We start from the raw sequence: 16,725 nt of genomic DNA, 5'->3' as shown, positions 1-16,725 counted from the left end.
AATTTTTATAAATATGTAAACAGGGCCTGATGAATGCCAGAATGCTTAGTGTACAAAATTCTTCTTCGGTTTTATTGCCATCTGATCGATACTAATGTTTTATATTCTCCCTGTCCCTCCCTGTCCCCAGTGTATTTCACTTTAAATTCTCCTTACAAGTGGAGGCAGTTTGGATGCACTTCCAGAATGGAAGTATTTGTAACTGGGTGGTGCAGCTATCTTCATCTGCTTGTGTTCTCAGCAACATGTCCCCTTAGAGGTCTGGAGGAAAATTTTCTTTATTGTAAGAAATGACACCCAGAATGGCTGAACTGGACGTGAAATGAGGCAGTCGGGGCCCTTCCTACCCGGGCCTGGGCAGCAGGTGGCAGTGTGAGTCCATAACAGTTTCAGCAGAGAAATTCAAGCTAAAATCAGAAAAAATGAAAAGAAAAATTATTTATTTTTACTCCGTATTAGTCTTCTGACCTAATCAGTAAAAAAGTCATTATTCACACAACACTGGGCAATATGCATTGTAATTTTTAACAAATAATAGGAAACTGTTAATGTTTTCACAGGAAATACAGTTCTGTCTTGTGCAGCAATGGTCATTTATCACTGCACTTTGTGAAATCACTCATTTGTTCTAATTTGAATGTAAATGACTCTAAGGTTTTACAAATAAGGTGACAGACTCACATAAATGTAATTGCAGGGTTCATCTCTCTCTTTTTATATATCACTCATTAAGTTATGAATTAAATACATCGTATTAAACCAGGGGCATGTCCAATGATGATATTGTAATGGCAAATTACTCTATGCTATTAGAGGTGTATTTTTTATTCATGGACATTAATTTGTCATTAAGCGGCATTAGTTTAGCACTTTTATGTGGAAGACGTGACCTGAAAGAGGAGACTTACAGCTCTAATGTGAAAGAAGAGGAATATAGGCACCAGACATGGAGAGGGATGTTTTACCTCCTGGAAAGAAACAGAGAAAAATTTTACTTAAATTTGTTTTCATCTAAAGCACCTTGAGTTGTATTAAGCCATTTTAGTGAAGGGATCTCTGAAACCAGAAAATCCTTTGATTATAAAGTATTTACAATATGGGAAAAGTCAGAATGCTAAGTATGAAATGGTGACTATAAATCATTTGTAACCTGTGAACCCGAAGAGAACATTGGGCTTGAAGTGAGTTACAATCTGATTTTATCTCAGAAGTATTGCTGTGGTAGAGGGCTAATTGTTCATCTTTTCTTTCCTCTAGACTAGCTTACCCAAAACTGAACTGATATTTTTCATTCTTCATTATGAAGTAATTGTCTTTTACCTCTTCTCTACTCTGTTTTTAGATACACTATTATTATTTTCATGGGAGTCACTTTCAAATTCTAAATGCAATAGCAAAACCTTTCTTAAGAAAATGAATGAGAAAATTTATTATTAGATGGAATTTTAGGAGGTAGCTTAGCACCTGAAACATTAGGCTAAGGAAAATAGTGAATGATTCAGTCTGCTCTGTCTTTAAGAGATGTCAAAAAGACCTTGTCAATTTAATTTTAATTTTTCAGTCAGTTTAATAGAAGAGACTTTCAAAACCTTGTTTATTTAATGGTGAAGAAGGACTGAAGTAATGAAGATCCAAGTTGATACATTCTCCAGTTATGCAGTATTTGCATTTTAGTCTTTTTTGTAGACTATCTCTCATTAAAGGCATAAGAAATCTGGATTTGTATTGTACTATGGATATATACTGGACTTGTATTATACTATGTATTTAGCAGTTGATACCCTGCCCCACCATTTTTTATGTTTTTCTGATGGCTTAATTGTTACTGTGTGATCCATCTATCTGAACTGCTTACAACATACTCAACTAATTGTGCTAGTTAAGAAGAAAGATTTGTAAGGAAAATACCCTAAGCCCACGTTATGTATGAGGGAGCTTTAGAAATTGAAGTATTCCAGATTATTATCTCTTCTTTATTACTGTTAAATACTGTTAAACCATTTGTGTTTATGGGAGACCATGCAGTTCCATATAAGGTTGTTGTTGTTCCAACCAAGTTCCATATAAGGCTGTTGATGTTTTCCAGTAGATCTTGTAGCAGCAGTAAATGAAACAGCATTTCAGCACATTCCATCGTTTATGGTATTTTGTTTGCACAACTGCATGAGTAGAATTTGTATTTTGCATTAGATTAGTGATGCAGACTAACTCCATTTAGAATAGACACCCTTCCTGTCAAAGGTATTGAATAGGCCTTGAAACCAGAATGAATATAAATGTATACATGCTATAATGACTTACTGAATCTTCAGCTAGTATGTGATCAGAGCTTTAGAAGTTATAAATTGTCTTCATTCTTCTCACTAATTCTAAAAATTAAAAATCCATGCTTAAAGATTAGTGGCATCAACTTTATTGAGCATCAGTAATGTCCTGTGAGTGTGTTATTTCAAACATGAAAAACATGAGAAATGCCTGTAACTTCATTCACCTGTTTTCTTGTGTAAAATATTCTAAACATCTGTTTATTAATTTGGAGGAATTTTTTGCTAAATTTCCCATCTGTTTAAACAGTTTTATGGAATTTGTGATTTGTGTCATAGAGTGTGTCTAGCTGTATAAGCAGCATTAGATCTTAAACCAGGACTTTTATTTACAGTTCAGTAGGAACTGAACTGGTAACACATAGAATTCTTTCTCCTTGTTAATTCTTTCTTCCTTTTTCCTTCCTGTGGAATGTTTTCTCCTTGTTGATTGGAAGCACTGTCTATTCTAATTATGTAAGTAAAGGGCCTTGAGTTGCTGTAGCATCTCAGCACATCTGATTATCATGGGAAAGTATTGTAGTAACCTCAGGTATGTTCAGCTGCCAGCGGTCACTAGGATTGGAAATCCAACTGACTTGAGGTGGCATGTGGACATGAAAAACACCAGGGGGACAGGCCTACTGTCATACACCATGCCCCAAAATCAGTGTTTATATGTGTTTGAATTTGGGTTTGCCTGCCTCTCAGTATTTCTACTCACATTTGCAGCATTACCATCTTCATGGGGAACTGAAGTATGTAGGAAGTACACGTATGCAATGGTGATGTCCAAGACCCCTGAGACTGCTATTGAAAGTTTACTGTAACCAAACACTTGAAATTATTTGACTTTCCTAGGTACTATTGTGAGTCTTAACTTCCATGTATTCCTAATCAGGTTCTGGACTCACATAGCACCATTCAGCCCTGGGCCAAAATTTGAACAGGTCAAAAAATTTCTTGAAAAGGAGCAAAGCAAGTAGCAAAAATGATCAATGTGTGAATATTTTGAGGTGAAAGGAAAACAAACAGTATTAAGCATTTGTAACCTTTTATAAGCTATTGGTAGGGTTTAGCTTATAAGTGTGGTTGAAATCTTTGAAATTTGAATGTTTTAGCAACATTTCTCATTGAAATTTTTATTTGAAAAGGACCAACTTTTATAACATTGCATGAAACAATCATTGGCTGAAAACTTCTTCGATAAGCTGTAGTAATTTTTTTTTTAAAGCAATGACTTTTCTGCAGAAGTACATTTTTTTTGAAGCAACTCAGCTGTGTCTCATTTTTAAATGCCCTTCCAAGGTTCTGTGAAAGAGTGTTACAGAATGGGTCAGGTTGGAAGGTAACGTGGTGGCTTGTCTGGTCCAACCTTCCTGCTCAGGCTGGGTCATCCTGCAACACAGGGCACAGCATTGTGTGCAGACAGTTCTCAAATATTTCCAGTGATGGGGACTCCACAACCTTTCTGAGCAACCTGTTCTGGTGCTCAGTCACCTGCACAGTGATTTTTCCTCACATTCAGGTGGAACTTCCTGTGTATCAGTTGGTGTCTTTTGCCTCTTGTCCTATTGATTGGCACCACGAGGAAGAGCCTGGCTCCATTCTCTTGGCACTATCCCTTCTCTTGGCACTATCCCTTCAGATATATTGTTGAAGTCCTCTCTCAGTCATCTCTCCTTGAGGCTGAACAGGCCCAGTTCCCTCAGTCTTTCCTCATAACAGAGATGCTTCAGTCCCTTAAAAATCTTGGTAGCCCTTTGCTGGACCTGCTCCAGGAGTTCCATGTCTCTCTCTTTCTGTGGAGCCCAAGGTTAGACACAGCTCTCCAGATGTGGCTCCACCAGGGCAGAGTAGAGGGGCAGGATCACCTCCCTTGACCTGCAGTGATCTTCCTAAAGCACCCCAGGACACCGTTGGCCTTTTTGGCCGCTGGGACACGCTGCTGGTTCATGGACAGTTTACAGACCACCAGGACTGCCAGGTCCTTCTCCACAGAGCATTGCTTTGCTTGATTCTATTCTGTTCAAAGGGAAATGCTGGAGAGGTGGCTTTAAAACTCTACAGGATTGAAGTCCTGGCACTTGTCTGTAGTTGTGAACACTTAGAAACTGAGCCTACAATGAGTTGTTCAGCTTATAAAGGTGGTGTGTTTAAGGTGAAATGTTGAAGTCAGGGAGAATTTTGTCATTTGGTTGTGTTAAATATATGGTCTATTGATTAAATGTTCTTCTCTGGGAAAAAAAAAGGCATTATGCTAAACAAGAGATTCTGACTATAAGCTGTTTGAGATTTTTAAGTGAGGGATTGAATTATTTTTTATTCTTGGTAAGAACTGCTAGAAACAAATGGACCAGAGTCGTCATGATCTTTGAAGGCTCATGCATTCCTGCTGGTGCTTGGCACCCTCACATGTATTAGTTTTGGGAGGACTTGTGACATGTTTAGCACTACTGAAGGTCAGATGGAGGAAACCAAACTGAATGTTGAGTTAAGGCCCAGTTTTTACATTTGGACTTCACCCTTTCCAGGTTTTCTACTTTTGAAAGTCAGATTTAAAATAATTTCTGACTAAAAAAATGATGGGTAAATCCCTAGGCAATAATGCTTAAAATGTGCTTGGCTTGGAGGCTCAGGGGAGACCTTATCACACTCTACAGCTCCCTGAAAGGAGCTTGTAGCCTGCTGGGCGTCCATCTCTGCTCACAGGCAACCAGCAACAGGACAAGAGGACACAGTCTTAATTGTGCCAGAGGAAGTTTAGACAGGACATTAGGAAACAGTGCTTCATAGGAAGAGAGATTTGCTGTTGGAATGTGCTGCCCAGGGTGATGGTGGAGTCCCTCTCCCTGGAAGTGTTTAAAAAAGACTGGATATGGCACTTAGTGCCTTGATCTAGTTGACAGAGTGGTATTAGTTCACAGGTTGGGCTTGATGACCTCAAAGGTCTTTTCCAACCTACTTCCTGCTGTGATTCTGTGCAAGACAAGCAACCTCCTCTTGATCTTCACATGCCCAGATTTTTTTTTTAATTCAGTGGTTCATCCAAATTTTTCGTCTGTTTCTGTCCCACCACTATCCCTTCTAATGCTGCGTATCTCCTGAAATCTGTTCTGAATAATACATTGTAAACCTACTATTAACACAGCTCCTGGTTGTGGGAAAAAGAGATATTCTTTTCACTGCATAAATATGGGGAAAGAGAGTTGTTTTTTTTTTTGCTGGAGTATAATGCCTATACAATACATAAGACATTTTACTAATATATTGAATATGTAAGTTAAAATTCTGTTAAAGTTGGTGAAGGCAGGAATTATCTAGCTACTAGAGCACTGGAGTGGGTTCCAGGCATTTGAAGTTCTCTTCTTTGTATATTCTGCATCATGGGAAATCTTTTTAAGTTATTCTTCTGCTTCTCCTTTTTTCCTCTGTAAAATGAAAATTTGCCTTGGTTTAGTGCTATGAGCAACAAAAATAAAATTCTTAGTGATTTTTGAGCTGAGGTCAGAAATTGCAGGAGCACAGAGATACCTGAACAAATAACAGTTTTCCAAATAAAATGGAAATGTTGCCTTTTTATCATTCACATACTTACAATCAGGTTCTTTTAACTGCTGAGTACTCTCATATCTTCCTGCAGCTGCAACAAGTCTCGTGCTTTTGAGAGGAATGAGAAACCATTATAACCCCAGCAGTCCAACTGCACAAATATTTCCTTCTTTACCTGTACAGACAGTTGTCAAAAAAACCTAGTTTTATTGCAGTAATTTTTTTTTTTTAATGCAGAGCTGCAAAATGTGCATAATCCCATGAAGCCAATGCAAACAGTCCTGTACTTTCTAGTTCCTTGTCCAGGGCAGCTCTGATCCTACATTCATGCACCAGAAACTATTTTCTGAAAATTTATTTAGAGCTATTTTTCCTTTCATATATTCTCTCCATGTTATAAATATCTTTGCTCAAGATTAAATCCCCCAGGAGTCTTTCTTTAAAAAAGTTAAGTTGAGCACCTGAAATCTTGCAAGGTTGGTTTTGCAACCTGTAGTCTTTAAGTAGCCTTAAAATTTAGACTTCAGAACTGGGACCAATAATTTAAGATTAGATTTAAAATGTAGTATTGAACAAGCAAGAGGGCTTGTTTCTTTTATTGTGCAGCACTGGGTGTGCATTTTATGACATGAGCTTTTTTCCTTCTCCTTTCTTCCACAGCACTGTTCTGACAACTATTTATTAGACTGCTTCTTAGTGCCTCCTGATGGTTTGTCAGTGTTGTTCCAAATAGAGCCTGGTATAATTTCTATATTATGTTGCTGGTTCCCAGATAGGCTGACAATACTCACGCTGTCCTTGCAGAGTCTTCTGCAGACTCTGCAGACCAAACTTACCATTCTCCACTTCAATTATGCTGTAAACAGTATTGGATCAAAATAGATTCCTTGAGGACTTTTGTCTATCAAAATTATATTCATTATTGAGTTATCCTGCACCGGATTCAGTGTTTCAGCAGATGAAGTATCAAATACTGCCTTAAAATTCTAAGGAAGTTTTGTTGCTTTGGGTTCTTTTGCAAACATTTCTGAGACTTGAATTGATCTGTGTTAAATAACCTGTTATTCCACATATTTTAGGCAATTTGTTTAATTCTCTGATATTGTTAGATGACCAGCTCACTAGAGCTACCCTTTTCCAATTCTCAATTCTTAGTAGGTATGTCTGTTAGCTTTGTAATCCTTAAGCATTTGGTGGCAGGCTGTTTCCTGAAACATGTTTTTAAGAAAAGTGGCTCCTTGCCGGGCTTAATACAGAGCACATGTATACATCAATGAAATGTTCCAGAAATAAAATACCATAAAAGCATTATGAAAGCATTGTTTGAATCATATTATATATTCTTTGCACATAAACATCCATATTCTTATTTATACCTGGAGAGTTAACATTAGTATATGGATAATTTTAAATATGCTCCCTGTTATTTAGTGTAATGTCTTCAGTCATGAATGTTGCCTTCCTTTTTTTAGTTAGTGACGATGATGCTTTTTATCAGTCTTCATCACTTTTCACTTACATATATGCAGAGTAGCTGGAAGAACAGTCCCTCAGCCTCCTCGAGAAGCCATGTCTTCTTGGAATTGCAGTTCTAAATCTCCTGCTATATTCCAGTACTGTGTGCCTCTTGTAATCCCTGGGGTCTGGATCTGCTCTCATGTTCTTTGGTCTGGGTTTTATTCACACTTCTGCATCTGAAAGGGACAGTGTCTTTTTCTGATCTGCTGGGTCTCCAAAGCGGATCCCAAGCAGCACAATAAAAACAGACTTTAGGCATTTGGGTTTTGTTATTGTGGTTAGGCTCAGTGCACAATGAAGCAGACATAATCTTGCTTAGCTGTGGAATAGATTATGGGCAGTGCAGCTAAAATGTGATGAGATTTTGGACTGAAAAGTTCAAACAAGGTGTTGCTGAGCATATCCAAATTATTTTTCTAGAGGCTTAATGCGGGGTGTCAGTGGAAGTTGTTCACAGGGATGGCAACTCCTATGATCTATTTCCATTCTGAATATTTTTAATATGGAAGAGCAATGGTCTTTTCCTGTCAGGCTCATTCTTAATAATGTATAATATGCTTTTAGGGACATTTTCAAGAGGTTTCAAGTGATTCATCTTGAACCTGGAAAACTTCAGCTTGACTTATTAAATGTTGGCAAAATAGCAAGTTATTTTTAAAAAGGCTTTGGAAAGGGAAACTGTCAGGTACACTAATACCTCTATTAACAGCTATATCAAGAATGTTGATTTTAATTTTTTTTCGTCTCCCTCTGTCCTCCGTGCTGATAATGGAGATATGAATTAAGAATAAAAATTGCACTTTAATGTACTCTGAATTAGAAATAATTTTTCTTTTTCTACTTTCAGCGTCTAAAAGTTTTCATACCTAATACTGATTTAAGACTTACTTTGGTTTTCAGTATATTAAGGAGGATTTACTTACCTACCTTCCACAGAATAAAATCATAAAATCATTAAGGTTGGAAAATACCTCCAAGATCGAGTCTGACCTTTGACCAAACACCACCATGTCAGTTAACCATGGCACTAAGTGCCATGTCCAGCTGTTTCTTGAACACTTCCACAGAAGGTGACTCCACCACTTCTCTGGTTCCAATGCTTAACCACCCTTTCAATGAAAAAAATCTTCCAGGTATCCAACCTGAACCTCTCCTGCTGCAGCTTGAGGAAATTTCTTCTTCTCCTGTCACTGGGAGAAGAGACCAACCCCCACCTGGCTACACCCTCCTTTCAGTTGTAGAAAGTGATAAAGTCACCCCCAAGCCTCCTTTTCCCCAGGCTAAGCACCCCCAGCTCTCTCAACCACTCTTCCTATCAGTCACTCTCTGCACCCTTCATCAGCTCTGTTGCCCCTCTCTGGACTCTCTCCAGCCCCTCATGTCTTTCTTGAAGTGAGGGGCCCAGAACTGGTCATGCCACTCCAGCTGTGTCCTCACCTGTGCTGAGTGCAGAGGGACAACCATTGCCCCAGCCTGCTGGTCACACTATACTTAATTATGCTTTATAACAGTATCATACTGTTCTTTATCCAGGCCAGGATGCCATTGACCTTCCTTGGCCACCTTGGCACACACTGGCTCATGTTCAGCTGCTGTTGACCAGCACCTCCAGGTCCTTTCCCATGCACAGTTTTGCAGCCCCCAGCCTGTAGTGCTGCATGGGGTTGATGTGGCCGAAGTGCAGGACTTGGCCTTTGTGGCCTCAGCCCATTGATCCAGATACAATTTGAAACAAGTCTTTAAAAATCATTGAAATAATTTCCCCCCCAGTAACTGGTATGGAACAGGACAGTAACAAGATCTGTTACTCAAATACAGAATGCAATTAAAGAAGTGATTGAAAAATAGTTTCTGAGAATCCTCAGTAGAGTCTGTTGCATCATAAGTCCCATTTGTAATATGTTGCATGAGTTCTGTCTTGCCTGCCAGAGTGGCTGTTTCTGTGTCTCACCTGAGGACCAAGTTCACAGACTTGTCATGTATTAAATCATATGATGACTAAGAGTTACGAATGTGATGGCATCAAGAAAAAGGCAGCTGGACTTTCATACAAGTTAATTTATAAAGCTGAGGAAGTATTAATGCTACTTTACAAGGTACTGCTGAGAAGTCAGGAGTATTGGGAAGAGTTTGTCCATGCAGAAGAATAAGTGAAATCAAAACTATGAGAGGCATAGAAGAGGTCAGCTAAGATGATCAGGAAGGCCTACTGTACATGAGGAGATAAGAAGACCTTTTCTTGTTTAGTCTAGTAAAATGAGGGCTGAGGAGGAATATCATTGTTTTCTGTAACTATATCAAGGGAGTAAGTATTGAGAGAGGGAGCAGAGAGGCAAACACTGTGCTGTTAAATCTAAAAGATAATTTTGGCACAGAAACAAATATATATAAACTGTTTGAGTAAATTAAATGAAATTAAGAGGTGGAGTCTCAAAATCAGCTGAGGCTTCTTGTAATACTAGTTGGGAACAAGATGGATCTTTCTTAATTTATGCTGAAGATGTTTTGATGAATTTGTGGCATAGTGGAAGAATAGACTCCCACTTCTGTATTCACATGGCCTTAAGTAGGAGCCTGTAACCAAAGAAAAAAAAAAAGGAAGTAATAATATCGTACAATCCTATTTTTTTTTCTTGAGAACACTTACCATAAAAAATTACTGCTTGTTGATGCATTACCCAAGTAGTTTTCAACTTTCCTCTTACACTGTAGTAATTCCAAGGAGCTAGGGAAAATGTAAAATGATAAATCATCTGTAGAGACTATATTCTGTGATTTCTGTTGGAGTAAAGGATATATGAATGTGCATGAGAAATGTTATTCCTCACAACATTTTTGAAGAAAAGGCAAGCTCCCATAATTGTCAAAAATGGTAAATGTTGATAAATCTTGTCAAATCCTTGCTCTGTGTTTCTACTGTGTGAAATGATAGAAAAGTGCCAGGTGAAGGGTTAGGAGATCTCCCTGTTCCTTCATTCCTGTACTTTTATTTGCTAAATACAATACATTGCTACAGTTATATTGCCAGGAGTAGCTGGTAAGATGTGAAACTTTTCATTTAGGGGGTTCCTATGCCAGGGACACTTAAAATAATTTTTAAAATTCTTATAGCAACATCTGTCAACCAAGGGAAGGCAGCTATTGAAACCTCTGCAGAACCTTACCTGTAGTTCTTCCACCAGCACTATGAAAATTTAACTGTGTAGTCTTTATATTCCATTATTTTATTTCTTTCCATGATACACATAATTATGTATGCAGATTATAAAAGTTATATATAATCAGGGTCACCTAAAATATTTAATTGGATTGGCAGTTGAAGATATTTGTACAATTTAATAATGTAGATCAATCTGAGTTTCTAGAAAATGTTTTCTTTTTTTAGTTTTACATATGGTATGCTTGACTTTCTTTTTTTAAATACCACACATTTGTGTCATCACATGAGCAATCTGAGAATGTCATGTCTTTCCTCTGTGCTCGTGAAGCTCACAGGCCTCCTCTGTGCCTTCAAAGAGGATTCTCACTAGCACCAGCCAGCAGGATTAAACCTGAAAGCTGAGCAGATATAGAGAAACAATAAGTGAGAAGGGAAATGAATTCTCATAGGGTAAAGGAAAAATAATATGTCTGAAATGTTTCGATATTATTGGTCTTTTACTTAACTCTAGACCTACTCTGAAACAGCAGCAAGGATGCAAATTTACTTTTCATGCTTAAAGGAGAAAATGAAAGCAAGAATCACAGGAAGTGGTGAGAAAGCAGAGATCTATCAGAAAAACTAATTGTGTAAAACAAGTCACTTAAACCCATCTTTTACTTTGTCTGTAAACACATCTGCAGCCTGCACTTATTTCATAATTAGAGTATTCAGTTTAGTACATTGAAAAAATCTGCCAGGTGTTCCACTGTGACCAAGCTTCAGCAAAAAGCTTTTAGTGGCTCAACTGGATGACTTTGGTGTTTAACAGAGGCAAATTTCAAATAAGATCTAAAATATACTTTTTGTGCTTATGCTTATTATGAAATGTTTGTGTCTGTTGCTGTGCTGTTGAGTGTGTGCCTGATCTGTTAGTTCTTAAGTGAATGTGTGAGGTTTTGCAGAACTAAAACCTTTGATATACAAAGAAAAGCTAGACCCAGCAGAACTGGTTTTCTTTTGTCTTAAAATTGTGTTGATCCCTTTTTTTGTCATTACAATTTTTCATTTTGTTACTATCCCTTATCTATTTAGGGTCCATCTTTGCTATGCTTTTTGTCAAGGATTTTTTCTGAATGGTGCAGCTGGTTCATAGCATTTAATGTGGCAGAGAACCTGGAGGATGTAGGGTCAAGACCTGTGCTGCTTAAGGATTTTTAATAGCTATGTCCCTCTCTCAGAGACCTCACACTTGGGGTTGGTGGTTTTTTTGCTTTAAAGAGGCTAAACCCCTTTTAGAAAAGGGGGAAATGGTGTCACTGTGCAACTCCTCCCTGCTACAGCAGCAGGGCTAGTCATTTAATACCTTGATTTATAACAGTATTGTAATCTAGGAAGCAGGTGGAGTTACAACTGGTTACGGTACTTTGGATATTAATGGCTCGGCTTGGCAGTGGAATTCTAAAGCTGTATATACTTTTGCTGTTTTAATTATGCATTCATTAAAAGCTTTTATACCCAACAGAATAAAGTAAATATTGTTTGATCTCCATAGTGTGCTCCCAGACTGTAGATTTGCACAGCAGGGTCTTGATAATCTGAATAAATTGTATTTCCCCAAGGAGTTTATCTTTCAAATAAGGTCATAAAGAAATGCATTCTTTCCCCTTAGTTCTCCTTGTGCTTTTTCTGCTATTTATAACACAGAGCACAGGAATAGAGGTATATTGTAGTCTGCTGTGTACTTGGTTATGATTAACTCTAATTTATCAATCTGTTACATCCTTGTCCGTGGCTTGTGCAAGGCAATTATTCTTTAAGGTACGAACAAATAAAGATGGTTTTGGAAGCAACTTAAACACAATGTTTATATCTATTTTTCCTGTTTGACAATTTATCATATCTCTATATTGAAATACACCTCTGTATCAAAATATTCACACGTTCACATCATTTATTTTGAATATTTAATATTGTCATCTTTCAGATTATGTTTGTTTGTAGAAGATATTTTCTTTTATGAGGCTTTTAAATGTCAGCTCATTGTTGAATTGGTTTGGCATGTAAAGGTTGATACCACTGAATCAGAAGACCCTTAGTGTGGAATAATAGATTCCCTCACTTCACTGGGGGGATGCACACTAAGTAGAATGCATGGGATCCAAGGTAGTTTCTTATTTTAAAAGTAGACACTGATAAAAAGTTTGGACAATTTACTAAATTGGTTTGAGCTCACTGTGAGATTTCAGAACTATTTAAACTTAGTTTTAAGTGCTGTACCTGTAATTTTATTCTTCTTTTCTTAACCTGAATGTGTTTCAGCAGTGTAACAAGCATCATATTAGAAAAGATAGGATCACTACCTTCAGCTCTTAGTGACAGTACTGCTTGTGTCCATATTTCATCCTTCAGTTCAAAAAAGATAAGTGGCATATACATAAAGGTTTATGAAAAAGAGGTTAAAAGTTTCAAAAATTTACATAAGCCTGGGTTGTGATGCCTGTTTTCAAAGAACATATACTGCAGTAAGTACCACAAAGAGTCACACACTACTTCAAAATTTTGTGGTTGCTCAGTTAATGCAATATAATAAAATCTGTGGAAAACAGAGAGTGCCAATACTCTTACTCATTAACACACCTGAATTTCCTGTTTAGTAATCTATTTTACCATTTACCAAAGTTTTTATTTCAGTTAAGGTTTTAGCATGAAAAATTTATTCAAATCAGACTGAGCTGACAGTGATTGCTTTGATCCTTCCTGTGGGACATTTTTAAAGCTAGAAGATGAGGTGCATTTTTCTTGCAACTAATTTATATACTTCATTTTAGACTGTTTTTGAAAATTTTACCACTTATAAGAGCAAAGTTATGTGATCTAGGGTATACTTTGAGCAATCTCAATGTGACATTTTTGCCCTCTATGATCATAATTGAGGGAGTAGTGTATGGTCCTGCATAAACTTGATTTTAATTTGTAAAACCTAATGCAATATTTGCTTCTTTGTCTGTGAAATACGAACCTGTAGATCAACTCTAACCTTACAAAATCAGAAATGAACATTACTAATTCCAGGCCAAGGCCAGTTTTAACAAAACACACTTTTAGTATTCATTAGCAAGTAGACTGTAAGTTCAGCAGGTAACTAACACATTATATTAGGAAGCATCAAAAGTCATCTGAAACTTGGCAATAAAAATAAGTAACCCCCCCCCGCCCAAAAAAAAAAAAAAGCCCCAAAACCCACATGCAGAAATAAGCATTTGAAATAAGTTAAATAAGTTACTACTTGCAGTATAAATAACTGGTGAGATTTTATTTATACATCCACAAGGATATTTGGCCTCTTCAACTGTAAGACAGCTTTCATAAAAAGAACTTTGTTTGCTGCTGATTTAAGAGGATAGGGAAGTTTGGAGCTCATGAAAATATCCAAACCTAAAATGAAGGCTTACCAGTGTCTTTCAGATTTCACTGAAAACATGAAGATTTTTCAGGGGTAGATTGCATTTGTCTATCTCATTACTGGTTCTCTCTAATAAGGATTCTGTTATGTTATCTCCAGTATTTTTCTCCTCAGAAGTCTGCTAAAAGCCACCTCTCCTTCTCATCCAACACTTAGTGGGGTTTGACCAGGCACATGTTTTAGTGGGACTGTTGATCCTCAGCTCACAGTGCTTGATTATTTATTTATTTATTTATTTATGTCCTTAGACATAGCCATTGACCACAAAAGAGCTCAATAAATACACGCTGAGCTCTTCTAAATTTCTTTCTGACGTTTGGGATTTATTAAATCAGTGAGCTCTTTGAAAAAATAGTTTTCTGAACCAGGGACAATAAACTGTGGTTGTTGCTTGTCAAACACTGTGATGTTTGCTTGGATTAGACTCCTGTGTGTTGTTGTCACCATTGCATGGCCATCACAAGAGTGGGGTTGTGAGGTGCTGTCTGTGATCTGAAGATACTAAATCACTAAGCAAGCACAAAGACCAGATACTTTTCAAGTAAAATTCATTCTTTTATCTTTCTTTCTGCAACTGCAGATTTATTCTTACCTCCTCTGTTAGTGCGAGGAGGAGCTGACACTGGAATAGCTGTGGCTTTTGGGATGATGGCTGTTAGTGCTTGTTTTGACAATGTAAAGAACTTACCTTTGTTCTTCCAAGAAAACCATGGGAAATTCTTATGCAGAAGTCTAAGTAGATAATGAGTAGGATTTATCTTTTGTGTACAACTCTGCTAGGGAAGGTGAACTGTTCAGACTGGGAGATTATGTAACAAGCAGGAACCTCCACAGGAATTTGATTCCATTTCCTCCAGTCCTGACTCCTCTAAGCAGGTTAAAAAATTCTTTCTCCACTCTCCATTGCATATGCATAAACAGCTCCACAGTCATCGGGACAGGCACCCAATTCACACGTTCAAGATGTAGTCCATAAAACATTCCAAAAAAACCCCTCTTCGCACTTTCCCATCTTCCCTGTTGCTCTGCTCTATCTGCCAGCCGTGCAGCTCATTTGACATTTACAAGATTTCTTGTCAGTTTCATTTGGTGCTGCCATTCCATCCAGCAGAGCAGTGAAAGTGAAATTGACTTAATTTAGTCTGTTTCTCTTTCTTGCTCCAGTCCCCGTGTTAACTCACCAGCAAAGTGAGACTGACGAGGCTCCTTGTCATTCTCACACATGGGGCTGGTCAAGGGGAAGGCGGCTGATAGGGAGCAATGCGGTAAATTGGAAGATGAGAACCGGGATTGCGGAGGAGGGAGGAAGAGAGGTGTGAGCATGCAGCAAGAACAGAGAAAATGGGTAAACATGAGGATTTTCCAGGTGCCCTGGGTACTTTTGTCTAAAAGAGGTGAATTCTTGGCCTGTTCCCTGAAGGGAGCAGTGTGGTCTAGAGCAGAGGTAGTTAGTTGTCTAGGTACTAATTTATGAGGATTGCCAAGTTGAAAACATTAGCCCATAAATTTTGGTCATCTGTTAGCAGAATGGGCAAAGGTTTCTGCCTTGAGCCACTGTAGCTTTTGTCTCCTCACATTTTCAGCTGCTAGAAGGAGAGAGAGAAGGAGTAGGAGGCCAACACCCACTAAATTTTGATGCCAGTGGTTGGAGGAAAAAAAAAAAGGTTCATTTGTTCAATGAAGAAAAGTTCATATGTAATAAAATGGAGTTCAGCATCTTGTATTTTGTGAGGTTTCATAGGACAAAAAGTTGTGCTACACAGGTGCTCTACTTCAATCAAAACAGTAAATAATGAACAAACAATTGCTTTGTAACAAACCGTTGTAGTTAAAAAATGCATTTTTTAATCCACTTGTTAGCTCCTGTGAGCTCTTGACATACAGTGTAAATCATGCTGGTTTATTATATTATGTTCCAATCCATATTTCTTACAGATGCTATGCATATATAACCTTAGGAGTTGCAATATAAATTAGTACTATCATATATATTTGCATATGCAATGGTAACACATATACATTTTGAATGAGGCTGTGTTAATTAACTTCAAGTTATATTGCCTTCCTTCTTCACAGCTCCAAAAGAATAACCTTTTTTCATTATCTGATACCTGTGTGTTTTTATATTCTCTGTTTCGTGTTTGGGATGTTTTTGTGACGTGTATTTTGTTTGCTTCATCCATCTAGGAATTAAATAGTTTTAATTACTTGGACCTGTACAAGCTTGCAGATCTTTTCAACCTCACTTTGTTGGAGAATGCAGTCATTGGCTTCTTAGTAAAACATCTCTCTGAGCTATTGAAGAGTCATCCTGAAGAAGTTCTGGCACTCCCGTACTGTCTTCTTCGAGAGGTTTTTAAAAGCGATAGACTCACTTCGCTCAGTGAAGAACAAATCTGGCAGGTAAGGAGATTGGTGAACAACCAGAATGTGTGACACTCTGTAAACCGTAGCAGTAATCTGTTGTTTTGAAACCCTGGAGCAATCTCGAGGGAGAATAAGCACTTGAGCAAAAACTGTGAATAACAACTGAGGGAAATTTCTAAACGAAATTCTAAAAATGTTGTGTTGTGTTAATGCAATTACTTTGTTTGAAAGAGAAATTTGTCATGCTGTTTAACTTCTGCTACTTAAATACAGCCAGAGATTTTCCTCCAGATTTGTCTTCTTTGATAGGAAGAGATGGCTGATGCATACAACTCAATTATAATTGCCTCTGATGAGGCTAGTGCCATGAGTCTGGTGGC

At 37.6% G+C, this 16,725-nt stretch overlaps 1 protein-coding gene across 1 annotated transcript in view; it reads left to right on the top strand.

The window, feature by feature from the left end:
- KLHL32 (kelch like family member 32) overlaps window positions 1-16,725 on the top strand; it is a 95,052-nt gene that overhangs the window by 39,778 nt on the left and 38,549 nt on the right. The window contains exon 5 of the mRNA XM_009093408.4: window positions 16,166-16,381. Coding sequence (XP_009091656.1) covers window positions 16,166-16,381 — 216 coding nt within the window. The remainder of the gene's footprint in view (window positions 1-16,165; window positions 16,382-16,725) is intronic.

Source organism: Serinus canaria, chromosome 3 (assembly GCF_022539315.1).
Source record: "Serinus canaria isolate serCan28SL12 chromosome 3, serCan2020, whole genome shotgun sequence".
NCBI classification, from domain to species: Eukaryota; Metazoa; Chordata; class Aves; order Passeriformes; family Fringillidae; genus Serinus; species Serinus canaria.
Note: the sequence above shows the minus strand (reverse complement) of the source record. Positions and strands in the feature narration are given on the sequence as shown.